A 15,808-nucleotide genomic window follows, 5' to 3' on the forward strand; every position below is an offset into this window, starting at 1 on the left:
GTTCTCAAACATGTGCGTACACAAAAACACAAGGACAACATGAGTTGTTTTGAAATAACGAAAAATTAAATTTTTCTTCGGAAACAAAAGACCAAAAAGTGATTAATGCAGAATGTCTGTTCTCTGCCTTTTTACTGGAGCACAACCTGCCACTGAATGCATCGGATCACGCTGCAGCTTTATTTAGAAAAATGTTTCCCGATAGTGAAATCGCTAAGAAATACTCAAGTGCAAGGACCAAAACAGGTGCAGTTGTTAAAGAAATGGGTTTGAAAAATAAATCTTCAGTTATTGATTGCATTAAAACAGCTCTGTTCTGCCTCTCTACGGATGGAAGCAATAATACCAATTCAAAACTGTATCCAATTGTTGTTTCTTTTTTTAATCCAGAGTCTTCAGAAATTGAGTGCAGTTTACTTTCTGACCCCACTTTAGAAGGACATTCGACAGGCTTTAATATAGCACAGCTAATTATTAAAACTTTAAAATAAAATGCAGTCCCTCTGGATAAATGCTTAGCACTTGGTGCCGATAATGCACCAGTAATGGTAGGCATCTTAAGAAAGGCAAATTCAGATTTGCAGATTATGAGGTGCACCTGTCACCTCTTAAATTTAGCAGCTGAAAAAGGGGCAGCTTCTTTACCATTAAATGTGGATGAACACATTGTTGATATTTATTATTATCTTGAAAGGAGTTCTAAAAGAAAGGAAAAATTGAAACAGTTCCAACAGCTGCATAATACTGAAATGAGAAAAATTTTGATTTTTTGTAATTTCTGCATAATTCAGCAATTCAACTGGCAGTTCTCAAAATAATACTGCAAAATATAAGCGTAAAGCTGATACAAATTTCTCTCTCAAAAAAAAAAAAAAAAAAAAAAAAAAAAAAAAAAAAAAAAAAATTGCTCAACACACGAAACATTTTCCGATTACTGTAAGTTTATCTTGTGAAGAACGAATATTTATGGTGTTTTCTTCGGACCTTAACAAAGCTTTTTGCTTTTTTTTTTTTACAATTCATTTTGCCATCATTCGATGTTCTGAACACAATTCTACAAAGCAGAATTCCATTAATTCATGTTTTGCAATCAAAGATTTATGATCTGTTTAAAGACATTTTATCAAAGTTTGTAAAACCAGTCTGTGTTTTGTCTTGTAATTCTATATATGATGTGATTTATGGTGAAACAGAAAATCAGAAGGAAGATGAAGATTTGGTAATAGGAGCTGCAACTACAAAAGTAGTGGAAGAACTTTCAGAAGAAGACAAAAATAAATTTTATCTACATGAAGATAAAATTTATCAAAAATAAATTTTATCTTCATGTTAGAAGTTACTTCTGTCGAGTATGTGATTACATACTACATAAATTTCCAGTCAACGATGAAGTGATTTTGCATGCTAAAGTTGCTGATGTTTCTGCTTTAGCAAATGCATCTTTTTTTGATATAAGGTACTTTTTAAACAGATTTCCTGTGTTACTTCGTTTAGTCATGAAAGATGATGATATTGATGTTGCTACTGATATACTGCAGTCGCAATTTTGCAGTTTACAATTAGAAAACTTGGATGAAGTTATAAAATCAGCTAGGATTGACACCCAGTGGAGGTTAATTGGAAAATTGAAAGGTGCTGATGGAATTTTAAAATATAGTGAACTCTCTAGAATTATGTTGGCCATCGTGACAGTTCCCCATAGTAATGTGGAGTGTGAGAGGATTTTCAGTGTTGTTGTGAAAACGAGGACTAAATTTAGACCTAATATTAGTGATGACACATTAGAAAAACTTTTATTAGCGAAAGCAGGCCTACGTGGCAATTGCTATGAACAAAATTATGAAGTTTCTTTCTTAACGAGAGCAAAATCTGCCACTGTCCATAACATTTGTATGAAAACTGATTAAAGTGTCTTTTTTTTTTTTTTTTTTTTTTTTTTTTTTTTTTAAACGATGAAAGTAATAAAAATGTTTTTTATGTCTAAGATATTTTTGTTTTGCTTGCATTTAAGACTTAGTAACTATTTAAAGTTAATTCATTATTAAAAACTATATTTTTATCATTTAAAAAGTCTTTTTAACATTGTGAAAAATCTCCTGATTTTTGAGTGTCATAGGTTGGCAAGTATGCATACACAAGTGCATGCATAGATGCATTTTTTAATCTGGTCCCGATAGCAGAAGAGTACCTAATATACTCTGCATTTACCCTTTTCGCAACTGCATGGTTATTGAGAGCAAAAGTTTGTATAAATCCGTTGTTTGTAGTAGTCAAACAGTGTGTTATATGACTTATTCAAAAAATCTTTAGCTGATGTGACTGTATTAAATTTGTTTTCATTGTTACAACTGCTCATTACAAAATCCTTTTTCTCTAGAGCATGAAAGAATTAATAAATGTCATTATATTTACTATGCATGCTATTTCTTCAAATATTTAAAAGTTCTGTCTTGACATAAAGAAAGCAATTGGTTAGATCATATAGCAAACGAGAACATTTTGTATAGCTTTATATATAAATTTAATTTCTTTAGTTTACTGGTAAAATATTAAAGAATTATATATACATATATACAGGGTATCCATAATTAAACTTGAAATTTGTGAGCAGTCTGTAGCAAAAACTATACAGCAGAATTGCATAAAAATTTGGTGAATGAAATGATAGGAATTTTATCAAGGAAAAAAAAGCAGTGAGTTTCAAAAACCACTCCTAAGTACCGTATCATAGCTTTACTGAGAACATATAATCTACAAAACATGCTTGATATGATGTCTACCGTTGTCTGCTACCATCTGGAAGTGTAAAACGCATGTTTGACTGTTGAAAGTAGCATGAACTGGGGAATGTTATGCATATGGCATTTTATGCATTCTTTAAGGTCGGATATAGATGTCATGGTATCACGGCAGACCATGGCCTTGAGGTATCCCCACAGCCAAAATTCGCAAGGATTCAAGTCGGGGGATCTAGGAGGCCAAGCTGTAGAAAATTGTCGGCTGATTATTCTGCCGTCACCGAAATGGCAGGGGAGGACTTGTGTCAGACAACGGGCGATGTGTGGAGGAGCACCATTCTCCATAACACTGTGGTTGTATCACATTGGTTTGACCGAAGAGCCGGAATAAAGGATTGCTCTAATAATGACGCATATCGTTGACTGGTGATGGTGCATGTCACAGGCCCTGCGGCACTGTGTTCTTTGAAAAAAAACTCTCAATGAATCAATTATCAAATTCATGTTAATTATTTAAAGTAAAGCCGCAACAAACCGTTACATGTGAAGCGTGTAATCGAATTTGTAGGAATTGATGTGGGTTTGTAGCAGCCCAAATACAGCAACTGTGCGTGTTAACTGCACCTTCCATATGAAAGTGGGCCTTGTCGGTCTGCAAAATGTTCCATGGCCATTCATCCTAGAGCTCAACTCGCGCAAGAAACTGCAATGCAAAACTTTGTAGATTATCTAGATCAACTGGTAAGAGCTGCTGCATCGCAACACTTTATTAGGATAGTAGCATAAGACCTTTTAAAGAATCTTATAAACCATGCAATGAGGCTGGTCAACAGACACTGCAATACGCCGAAAACTAGTGCTGCCGATGGTTTGCGATCTGTCTTAATTCACTTGTGGCGCTACATAATCCACTACTTGTGCTACAACACACTCTCATCCCCTTCCTCGCTGAATCCCTAATGTTCCCGTTGCTTCAAATTTTCTAATCATATTTGTTAGTCTTTGACTAGTGAGTGGACCTTTTCATAACTGCTTCAAAGACATAAATTTCTGCAAAGCTTTGGTAGCAGAGTCTCAGTTTTGGTAAAACAGTTTCACCAGTAAAGCACATTCTTGGAGAGTCAACACCATCTTCCTTAATTTGGAAACGAGTATGACTGCATACTTTGGAACTTTGGGGTTATACTGGGGCACAGCAGGCAGTTTTTAGCCCACTCTTGCCAGTTCCTAATCTAATCCCATTATGGGCCTGATGGTGAAGAAACCAGATAAGATGTTTCTCCCGAAGAGGCACATCTTGAGCAGGGAATATGACTGCGGTTCGCCTCTTGCATCTTTGTAGGATTACTGTGCGTGCACAAGATTACTATGGTTTTGACATTTGCATATGCCAATAGTTTACATTGCATAACACCATCTAGTCATGTTTTTTTAAACTTATTGTTCTCCCTCCCCCTCTATAAAGTTCCCATCATTTCATTCTGCCATTACCCAATTTTCGTGCAATTCTGCTGCATAGTTTTTGCTACAGACTAATCACAAATTTCAAGTTTAATTATGGACACCCTGTATGTTTAAAAAAAATTGAGAGCTTTTTTCAGAAATGAGCACCGATACAGAGAAATGTTTATAATTTTCACTGGTTTAAATAAACCATTAATTTTTTTAAATATATTGAATAGAGCATTGCACTCATTCATTTAATTTTACTTTTTTCTTATTAAGTTCATGTTATTAGGACATTTAAATGCTGTTTTAGAGGATCACATATTGATGTAAATTTCAGAATATTGTGATAAATTTTATGTATTGCTTTTTTTTAATAAATCCAAAAATGAATGCCCTTGATTTAAAACACTTCTTTCCTTTTCCAACATGCATTTAACTTGATCATTGTTAACTGAAGGAAAAGAAAGAAGGTAATTTTTTAAGCTGTAAATTTTATGTTTTGCTCAAAATTGCTTTGTAATTTTTTTTTTAATTTTAATTATTACTTTGTAAAATTTCTGTAAATTTGTTTTAGCTAGTAAAGTTAACCACTACAAATTGTCAAATGAAGTGGCAATAATATTTTCCATATTCATTATTTAAGTATATATTTTCCATATTCATTATATGAGTATCATACTTGGTATCTATCCTGATTGCATTCATCCTTTTGCTGCTGGAAATTGTTTCTATGTAATCAAAGGCTCTATTCAATCTGTGTCTAATATATAACATTGCCGAACATGTATTTTGACAATGTTCTCATTTTTTAGTATTTCAGCATACATATTTTTATATAAGGATAGGATCATCTGATACTATCGCATTACCTTGTCAACCTTGACAAGAAGCACTGAGCAATGTGCTATATCTTCGAAACCGGCAGCACAGAATTTACAGAAATGTATTTATCTGGCAACTCATTAATGATTGCATGCACAATATGCCAGCACATGTTGCCATCATCTGTGTCAATGGTGGTGTAATGCACGCAGTTTTGAAATTCGAAGGGCGTGTTTGTGGTTTCTCTTTGCTATGCGATGTTTGTAGTGCTCCTTGTAGTGAATCGTTATGCCACTGTGAAGTTTGCCTGCTAATGATAAAGAAAACGTTGTATTTTTTTTTTTTTTTTTTCAGAAATATGGTGTTTTGCCTAGTAGTAGAGAGTATAGGAATGCACATTCTATGTAGTTTATTTGTGCTCTTATTTTTTTAAGTTAAAACAGGTCAATGTGTACGTGGAAAGCATTGCCAATGAGCTTTGTAATGTAGATAATTTTCCAACTGTCTAATGCTAAATTAAAGCAGATTGCTGTGCACATGCACAGAAGACAGCAAGAAAAGAAAGCTAAATTTTTATGATGAATGTTTGATGTGTTTTGAATTTAGTTAATTTATTGCTGTTTTCTTGAAATTTTGAGTTTTTCTTTATGGATGTGTGTTATATGCAATTTTTAGTGTTTCATTATTTATGGATCTTTCTTGTGTTTTTATTTCTGTTAATTCTTTGATCTTTTATGCAATTTTCGGTGCACCAAAATTTTCTAAAAGGGCAACTGTTTTTCGCATGTCAGCATGTCAGGCTGCCAAAAAATTAGTCACTTACAATTGGCAACTTCGCAGAAAGTTTGGGCAGATAGTGCGAGAGTACCCATTATCTTCATCTTCTCTGGTACTGATGGATTTAGAATTGCTTATTATGCTCATCAATAACAATACTCAGAAACTTCAACTTTGGGGTTGGATTATATAATGAACCAGATTTCTAGTTAAGATCTCTTCTGGTAGATTCAGAAAAAAAAAAAAAAAAAAAAAAACTAGCAGATGTTGAATATTCTTTCACTCATGTTTAGGTTTTTGAGATGGATCTGACTGAGGCCAAAAAAGTCTTTGGATGAGTAATTTTGATTCTCTAAAATTAGACTGTGTTTTGGACCTTCTGCTTCTTATCAGATTCTAAATTCATTTTAAAATCTAAATCCATCATAAAATTTTAGTCATCAGAAAACACCAATGTGATTTTAATTTCCTTTTTCTTATATTTTTAATAGTGGAATTTAAAAAAAAAAGTTAAAAATTATTATAGCAAGGAATTTAATTGACTGGGATATAACAAATTAACCCTTTGCGACACGCATATTTAAAATATATTTTAATCTTTAAAAAAATGCCTTAGAATAAGTCAGATGGACTTACTTAAGTGCCTTTAAGGCTTGAAAAAAATTCTGCGCTTTTATTTTTTACAGGGCAAGGTGGGATACCGTTTGTCCCACCATGCAACTAGCACATGTCTTATAGCATATTGGTGTATAGCAGGAAAAAAAAATCATATATGGAATGAATAAACAAAATAAAGTGTGCATTCTAAAATATTCATAATAAACACACTAAAATGCATTTTGTACTTATTGGATATACGCATGACTTGTAAAATTTTAAAATGCATAAAAACTTGTATGCACATTTTGCATACATATATTTAATATTTTTAAATTTTAGGAACAAAAGAAAATATTTTCTTGAATATTATTTTAAGATTAAAATTTGATACTTGTACATATGATACTAAATAAAATATTAAAATTGGCACTTGATTCAAAAACATTTATATATGATTAAAATTGAAAAAAAAGTCATTTTTCATGAAACTTTGAAAAACATGTCGTTTCATTCTTTTGTAAGCATGGAGGCACTTCACATGTTTCACACATCCAAAATGTTCGTCGTTCTTCTTTCGATGTGCTGCAATATGCACATCTTCTCCTGCTCGTTCTCTTTGGCATGTGAATTACCTTTTTTAGCTGGTTGTACGAACGGGTTTTTAGCTTTTATTTGAACTGGGGATTTCAGTTTTCTTTTCAGCTCTTTCTTGCCTGCAAGTGCCATTAGACCTTCTAGAAATGAGAGAAGAAAATCTTTCATTGTTTTTACATTATGATCGGGTTCGCGAACAAACTTTACTATACTCGCATCTAAAAAGTTGAAAAAAAAAAAAAATCATGTGCCACCATTTCTTGCTTTTGCGGTCTATTTCATATAGTACTTTCAGTTGATCAATCAGTCGACATATCCCATATTCTTATTGTGTGAAATAATGCTGTTTGGGCACAGTACTTTTTTTGTCTTTCCATCTCATTCTTTTCTATTAATTTCTTTCATTTCAATTACCTTTTCCAAGCAAGACAGGATAGAAACAGATCTTTTATCCTTCCATTTTATGCAATAAGTTGAATCATCGCTAACTGAAAAGTCTATATATTCTCTTGACATACATTTGTCTTTTAAATTTTTGAGTAGATACTTCCGATTCATATTTAGAGTGCCACATAGATGGCAGCCACATGCATAGATGGGTCTGTGTCTTTAAAAAGCGAAACAAATTATAACTACTTCCCTTTCTTCTTCAGCAATAAATTCAACCTCAGTTATTCTCTCCTGGATTTCAATTTCATCTGAATCAGAACTTACATCTGAAGCATATGAGTCGCAATCAGATGGCAGTTCAGCAAAAAGATCCAAAGCTTCCTGAGTTGTTAATTTTTTCCTAGATATTTTAGCACATCAGAGCATACAACGGATGTAAAAACGCGCGCAATCACGAAAAAAGTAGATGGAAAAAGGAAAAGAAAAAATAATCGTGAGTGCTGCCATCTATTGAGCGAAAATTCAAGTGCATGGTGGGACAAATTTTAACCCACTTATTTCAATTGCAAAATTAATGTTATAAAATATTGAATCCAATTAAGATTTTTGAAAATAAAATACCTTTGAATATTAAAAAGAATCATACATATCATAAATTGTATACCAAAAATTTTAAAATATTGAAAAATGCGAGATACATGGATATCACTCTTGTGATCCTATTTTGAATATTTTTTGCTTATAAACTTAAGCCCTGGTATAGTAGTAACATCTACTGAGAAAAATAATAACTAAAATAGATTATTTTTAAAAGATTAGAAAATATCTAACGGAAACTGCTAACTGAGAAAATAAATATTAATTAGGTGGGACATATATTGACCTACCATGCCGCAAAGGGTTAACAGTTTTAGCTATCCACATTTATGGCCATGTGTAACAGATGCTCTATCTTTTTGTTACTTGACACATGTCCAGCCTGTAGTTGTTCTCAGTTCATACATACTGACGTAGAGCTGAGAGGGTTAACGTGGATTTTAAGTTAATCAGGATCAGATCACAGTCATGTCACAAAATGTAACATATTGTTACGAAATGTACAGGCGCGATAAGATAGCTTCCTCGCAAAGCAGTTTTAGGGTTGTCATAAATGGAAACGGAAGGCAATGTTGCCACATTTGGGGATAAATCGCCCATTTGGTGACAAAATTGGCAATATACCATAGACAGATAGAGAACCTTCTGGAACGAATTCTTACCAGTTTAGCCCTGAATGTTCCCGAACACAAGCCGAAAGTTATATAAACCTTGCTGGTCTGCAGTTAGTTAATGTGTCTCAGAGGGTGTGCCTCATCGAGAGGGAGAGTCAGACTGCTTCGTCTGAAGTGTGAGTTAGTTAGTATCGAGTTGGTGTCTCATCTAGCGAGTCAATCCCTGCGGAGTCGATCAAGTTCACAGCTGGGCGGTGAGTGACGAATGGGTCGTCGAGTGCACCGAAGGAGTCTGTTAGTGTATCGTGGTTGGTGCATCGTCGAGAGAGCGTGTTGAGTTCCGGGAGCGACTGAACCGAAGAGTAGGGAGCTGTGCTCGTGTGTTGTCGAGTGCATCGCGAGTTGTAGCGTGGAGAGTCTCGAAAGTACGTATAGTTCCGAGAACGACCAAGCAGAGTCGGCAGCTGTACTCCGGAAAGCTGAGTCGGGTGCTTTGCAGGAAGCGGTCTCCATCGTTATTGCCTGACAGTGTGAAGGCTGTGTCGCTGGTTGTTCCAGCATGTTTATAGTAGATCTTCGATGACTGTAAAAAGTGACTTTGGAGCTGTCCTGATCAGTATTGGCTAAATAAAGTGTGTTTCGATACTTATCAAGTGTCGTCATTATTCACTCCAAATCTACGAACCCCGTACGAACATGAAGGAAGAAAATAACATAGCAATATTCTGTCCATCCCCAAAATATTTAGAATGAGGTCCAATGATCAGATGAGGAAGACATTATCATATGCTTCTTTTGATTACAGATTGTATTATGTTCCCTGATCGCATGATCTCACATTGAATATCCAAAGTGAGTAACAAAGAACTTGGTTAAAAGATCAGTTAGGTGTATTGTAGTTAAATGTGAGAATTGCATTTTTAGCTATAACTAGTATTTATGCAAATGTAATTATCTTCTTTCCAAATGTGTTGTAAAATGTAACTTTTTGAATATAGATATTTGTGAAAATCGATTAGACATGGCAAAGAAACTTGGTGCTCCTCATCAGATTTGTGTAAAAGGTAAGGATGTTTTGCAAGAGGTAATGACAAAGCTGGGAGGTCCACCCGACATTACAATTGAATGTAGTGGTGCAGAGTCTAGCATTCGACTTGGTATAAAGGTAAAAAATATTTTAATCTATATTTCTGTTCATTCACTGAGCCCTTTTTTAATAAATTACTATCAGTGCTTTATGTATTTAAACCTCATGCTTAAATGAAATAATTTAATTCCTCTTTTTATGGATTAGGTTTTGTATTTTACTCTATAAATAGCATAAATTATCTTAAAAGCTGATGTTGAGGGTAGGACCCAGTTTTCTCTCTTTTTTAAGAAAATATTTCTGAATCACTAAAGCTAGGAACTACTTAATGTGGTCCAGTTTTCTAGATCAATCAATCAGTCAAACTTTGATGCAAGATGGAGTTGGGTAGTATATTTCTTCCTGGATGTTGGTGAATGGGATTCTAGAAATTGGAACTTTTGCTTTGTTGTAAAAAACTTTGTAAAGAACTTTGTTGTAAAAAAGTTCAATGCAAAGATAATTTTCATTTTCATAAAATAGTGAAATAGTCATAGAAAAAAAAAAAAAAAAAAAAAATCATAGTCATTTGGCTTACATAAGTCCACTTCAGCTTTCTTGTTTAATGTAATTATGTGCTATATCTGTTGCACACTTGTTAAATTAAATGAAGAAAGCCTTGTTAAAATTAAGTGAATCAAAAGTAGAAATAAAAATATTAGCTTATTAATGCAATTAAGCTATAATTCAGTCTTTCACGTATTTACACTTTAAATTTTAGACAGATGGCTCTTGTTGGCTTTCCCATACAAGTAACCTAATCACACATTACATTGTATACAAACCAGTTTAATTTTTAATAGAGAAGGTGTATGAATATTTCTCATTCCTGGCAAATATCATGTATTGTTTGACCTATAACTATACTACTCAGCTCCCTTTTCTAGACTGTGAATAGTCTTAGCAAGCACATTTCCTTTTTTAGATTAAAAACCTGTTTATTTTATTTTTCAAATATTTAGCATAAAACTCCCATTTGTCATAAGATTTTTTAATCATAGAAATTTTTTAAATTGCAAAAATATGAAATTTACATGCGATTTATTATATTTAGTTTTTATATTTATTAATGTTTTATCACATTATATGAATAAATGTTTGCCTTATTTATTTATTATGGCTAATAGAAAAGGAGTTTGAGTAAAATATTTGAAATAAAATACAGTTCAGCTTTTCCAGACTTTGCTTTGATTCTGCTGTAAAACTATCGGTTAGTTGTACAAGTTCTTTTTGTTTTTTCTCTTTTCTTTCCCTCAGTACATGTTTTGATAATAATATTGAATAGAGTAGCTAAATATTGTGAAATAAATATGAAGTAATATGGGTAGTAAATATGGTGAAGTAAATATGGTGACCTGCCTTTTTTAGAAGATGAGGTTTATAAGTAGAATACCTAGTGAAGCATAAAATGTAAGCAAGAAGTTTTTATCATTATAATTACAAATAATAAATCCTAAAAATTAGATTGCATAAACTATGCATTCATACTTTTCAAAAAAAACTGGAAGTTTTGGACCAACTTATTAAAATTCATAAAATGGAAGTTTGATCTACTTTTCACGACATGTAGTATATTTATCAAAGAAACTATATTTCTATAAAGAGACTATAAATTTAAACTATAAATTTAAGAGGCTTTTGTAGTACTGGCTGGCTGTATATATATATATATATTTTTAAATCTACAATGCAAGTATGAGCCAGTTCTCTTTCCAAATACTGCTTGGAGGACCCCTTTAGTTCAAGCAAATAATTGTCCAGTGTTTTTCATAAATTGAACAATTTGCTTCCCATATAATACCAGAAAGGTGTTTTTATTTTCAGCGTATTGTAGTTAGGGATAGTTTTCAGATGCTTCTATAGAAAAAGTAAAATTGATGTCACCTTATAAAATTCTAAATGTAAAAGTTCAGAAACATAACTAATCAAGATATGAATGAACTGAATAGTTATTTTTTTATTTTTTATACTTTTGATTGTGTAGCTTCTTTTTCTCCTTATCAATATTTTTGTTTACTATTTTGAAAAAGGCTTATATAAGTAATTAATTGATCTAGTGATCTAAAATAGGATTCATTTCTTTTATTAGTTCTGAACACTTTAAATTCAGATTTTAAGCAATTAATGTTAACTGCAAAATTAAGAAAGAAAAAAGCTAAAGTAAAATAAAAGGAGCTTTGACAAATATCAAAAATTTTCTTTTCCTCTTTTTAGTCCAAAGGGGCTTTGACCCTAAAGGATTATTGTTTTCGTTTTGCAATTTTGCGTTTGTTCACTATAAATGTCTGTTTCACTTTTCAAACTGTTGCCACCAAATGTTAGAATCCTGCATTATATTTGGAGAAATTAAATAATGAAAAATCTGCATAAATAAATGCATGTATATTTCTCGCATTGTGATAAAACAACAGTACATAGAGCCATCAGATTTTGAATGATGTAATCCTCCTATGAATATGGGCATGGGGAAGCCCAAATTTGAAATTTGTTTTGGTATCGATTTCATATCTTGTAAAACTTTAACGGATTTTTGATTAACAAACTCAAGGATTTCAAAGAGAGCAATGGCAACATTGTACAGAAAAAACATTTTTATCTCCAGCTCTGTATCGGAAATTGTAAAGATATGCTCATTTTAAAACTATTTTGCATATTGCTGTTGAACTGAATTTTATGGTTTAAGTACAAAGAACATGATATTTAATAAATAAATGTAACACACAAATTGTTAAAAGAAACGCCCCTTTGGACGTAATTTAAAATCTGAAACCTTTGAGATTTTTTTCTTCTTTGTATATGTATCTAATTTATCATTTAATACAAAAGTTTTTGAACTGCTTTATATTATTCCATAATTGTAATAATATAATTTATTTTAATTAGAAGACCTTTAAATTGGAGGAAAGATCATACAGTTATAGTAAAATATATTGAGTTTTACTTTTGAGTATTTTTGCATATTACTGAAAAAACTGTAAAATCTCATAACTTTCATAACACATAATTTTTCTTTTATTAACTCTGTACAGGTAAGCAGTATAATTAACACAGAAAAAAATCCTTGTTATGAATCTATTGGGTTGTTCGGAAAGTAATTTCATTTTTTCTCGTCAGAGGACTTAATTACATTTTTTCGAAACCAACTTCACACTTAAGCCGCATAACCTTTATATGTCTTGAGAGCTGATATTACAAGGCTTGTGTGTGAAAAAGTTCTATTAATTCTACACAGTAGTTTTTGGTTGGTGCCCTCTTAAATATGGAGAGCAATAAGCAGCATTTTCATCATATTTTACTTTTTTACTTCAGAAAAGGTAAAAATGCTGTCCAAGCGAGAAAAAAATTGATGGATGTGTATGGAGAAGGCGTATTAACAGTACGCCAGTGCCAGAACTGGTTTGCAAAGTTTCGATCCGGCAATTTTGATGTCGAAGATGCACCACGGTCTGGAAGCCCAGTCGAAACTGACAAAGATGCGATAAAGGCATTAGTTGATGCAAATCGGCGAATAACCACACGAGAGATCGGTGAGAGGTTAAATTTGTTGAATTCGACTGTTTATGGCCACTTGAAAGGCCTGGGCTTAACCTCGAAGCTCGATGTGTGGGTGCCCCATGTTCTTGCGGAGCGAAATTTGTGTCGTCGCGTTGACATGTGTGATTCGCTCCTCAAACGTCAGGAAAATGATCCATTTTTTAAGCGGATTATTACTGGGGACGAAAAATGGGTCATATACAACAATGTGAAACGCAAGAGGTCATGGAGCAGAAAAGATGAACCGGCTCAAAGCGTTTCAAAAGCCAGCATTCACCAAAAAAAAGTGATGCTGTCCATTTGGTGGGATTTCAAAAGAATCGTTTTTTTTAGCTTTTACCGGACAATTTGGAAGTCTATTGTCATCAGCTGGACAAATTGAATGATGCACTTAAACACAAGAGGCCGGAATTAACCAACAGGAAGGGTGTAGTGTTCCACCAGGATAATGCGAGACCTCATACAAGTTTGGTCACTCGCGAAAAGCTTTTACAGCTTGAATGGGACATACTGCAACACCCACCATATTCTCCAGATCTGGCGCCTTCCAATTATTATTTGTTCCGGTCCCTGCAAAATTTTTTGGATGGTAAAACCTTTCCCTCAAATGAAGATGTCAAAAACCACCTGAATCAGTTTTTTGCCAGCAAGGACCAAAACTTTTATGAGCGGGGAATCATGTTACTGCCAGAAAGATGGCAAAAGGTGTTGGACCAGAATGGCCAATATATAATTTAATAAAATATTTATTCATTATATGAAAATTGTCTTTCATGTTCCCCCCAAAAAAACGAAATTACTTTCTGAACAACCCAATATTTTAAGCATTACCAGAACAATGTTTCAGAATGTTCTGTTAGAAGGAAGTTTAGAAAAGATCTGATTTTCTGATCAATTCTTTTCTTCAATTTTCTGATCATTTTCAGCTTTGGAAGGTTTACGTTTCCTTCTTGCTTTTTTAGCAAAAAATTATTAACTCATCTTCATGCAGTTAGTCATCTTCCCTTTTCTAAATTTCTAAACTATATTTTTCATGAAAAACTGCCTCTGTAACATTATAAAAGAGATTAATTAATGACTTTTAATAGTTAAGTACATAAATTTAAAATTGTATGTATCTGTTATACATAGTATTAATTTTCTACTCATTTTCAACTTTTGGGTGCTTAAATTTCCTTATTATTAATCCAAAGATATGAAATATAGAAATAGAAAATATTCCTAAATCCTACTTTTGCTCATAAATCATTATATGAATATACACTTACAACTTTTAAAGCCTGAAAATCATATGTCTGAGATGATTTGTGGGTGCTTTATTTTTTACAGCAATGCTTTTGAATTCCATTATTTTCAATGATAATATTTCAGAACTGTGATGTTTTCTTTTAGCTTTCTTTTCTTCCACAACGTTTCCACCTTAAGTTGTTTTCTCTGCGACATTCTCATTTACGATATTTTCGTCGGACAATATTTTTAATATAACACCTATACAGTATAGAGAGCAAAAGAGTATTATAAATGAAAAAGAAATAAAACTGAAATTAAGTAGCACTGCAGATTGCAATTCTGCACATTAATATTAACAAAACTTTAACTAGTTAAAACTGGAGAAAAAGTTAAATAGACATTTTTATGAACGTATGGAGCATCAAGAAAAGTAAAAAATTAAAAAATATATGTATAAAAGCAATTTAAAGCAAAAGGTCCTTTAAAAGCTGTTGGAATTGTTGAGAGTATGTACTCAACAACCGGTCCGTAGATGGATGTATTTAAAAAATAAAACATAGGCATTTGGTTAAATCTTAACATTGATAAAATCAGATTTTATGTGGCTAGAGTTTTAATACAAAGCTTCATGCAGCCGACTTTGAATTCTATATTATGAAATGGACTTGTTAAAAGAATTCTCAAAATGAAATTGTAAAAGAATTCTGTGTATGCTACAATACTTCTTTAATGGCCAGAAGCAAAACTGATAAATATCCTCCAGAGGGTGTTTTTAAGGCTGATAAAATAAATCTTTTTTTTTTTTTTTTTAAACAGTTATCCAATTTGCCATTTCAAAATTTAAACAGCATCAGAAAACTTTAAAAACTGAGGGTCGGAATTTTTAGCTGTGACTGTTTTGGGTATAATTAAAATTAGTCTTCCTGTAATAGAAAATCTCAGAAAGCATGCTGTTTTTTAAAAGCACAAAATTATTTTATTCGATTAAGTAAATCAGAAACCATCACTAAAATATATCTTTCAAGAATGTCTGAAAAGTTTGGAGAGTCATAACATTAAAGAAAGAAATATTGTATAACTTTTTGTTGAATTACACTGCACGTCCTCAAGGTATTAGGAAAATTTCATATAAAAATTTGACTTTCTTCCTTCTAATGTCACTTCATTTTTGCAAATTGTTGTTCAAAGGCTGCAGAATTTATCAATGAAAAATTTGATGAATTTCTCGCTATCAATGGCTCATTCACAGGCCAAAGAATGTGCAGTATAAACATCCCCCACCGAAAAGCTAGTAAAATGGGAAAATTTCATCTATGAAGATTATTACAACTGATGAA

At 32.4% G+C, this 15,808-nt stretch overlaps 1 protein-coding gene across 1 annotated transcript in view; it reads left to right on the top strand.

Annotated features, from left to right (window-relative positions):
- The window catches only part of LOC118187710 (sorbitol dehydrogenase-like), a 41,037-nt gene that overhangs the window by 21,304 nt on the left and 3,925 nt on the right, over positions 1-15,808 (top strand). The window contains exon 7 of the mRNA XM_035357983.2: positions 9,580-9,746. Coding sequence (XP_035213874.1) covers positions 9,580-9,746 — 167 coding nt within the window. The remainder of the gene's footprint in view (positions 1-9,579; positions 9,747-15,808) is intronic.

This window comes from Stegodyphus dumicola, chromosome 7, assembly GCF_044657685.1.
Source record: "Stegodyphus dumicola isolate Sdum_Otavi_A_Nest chromosome 7, ASM4465768v1".
Lineage (NCBI taxonomy): Eukaryota > Metazoa > Arthropoda > Arachnida > Araneae > Eresidae > Stegodyphus > Stegodyphus dumicola.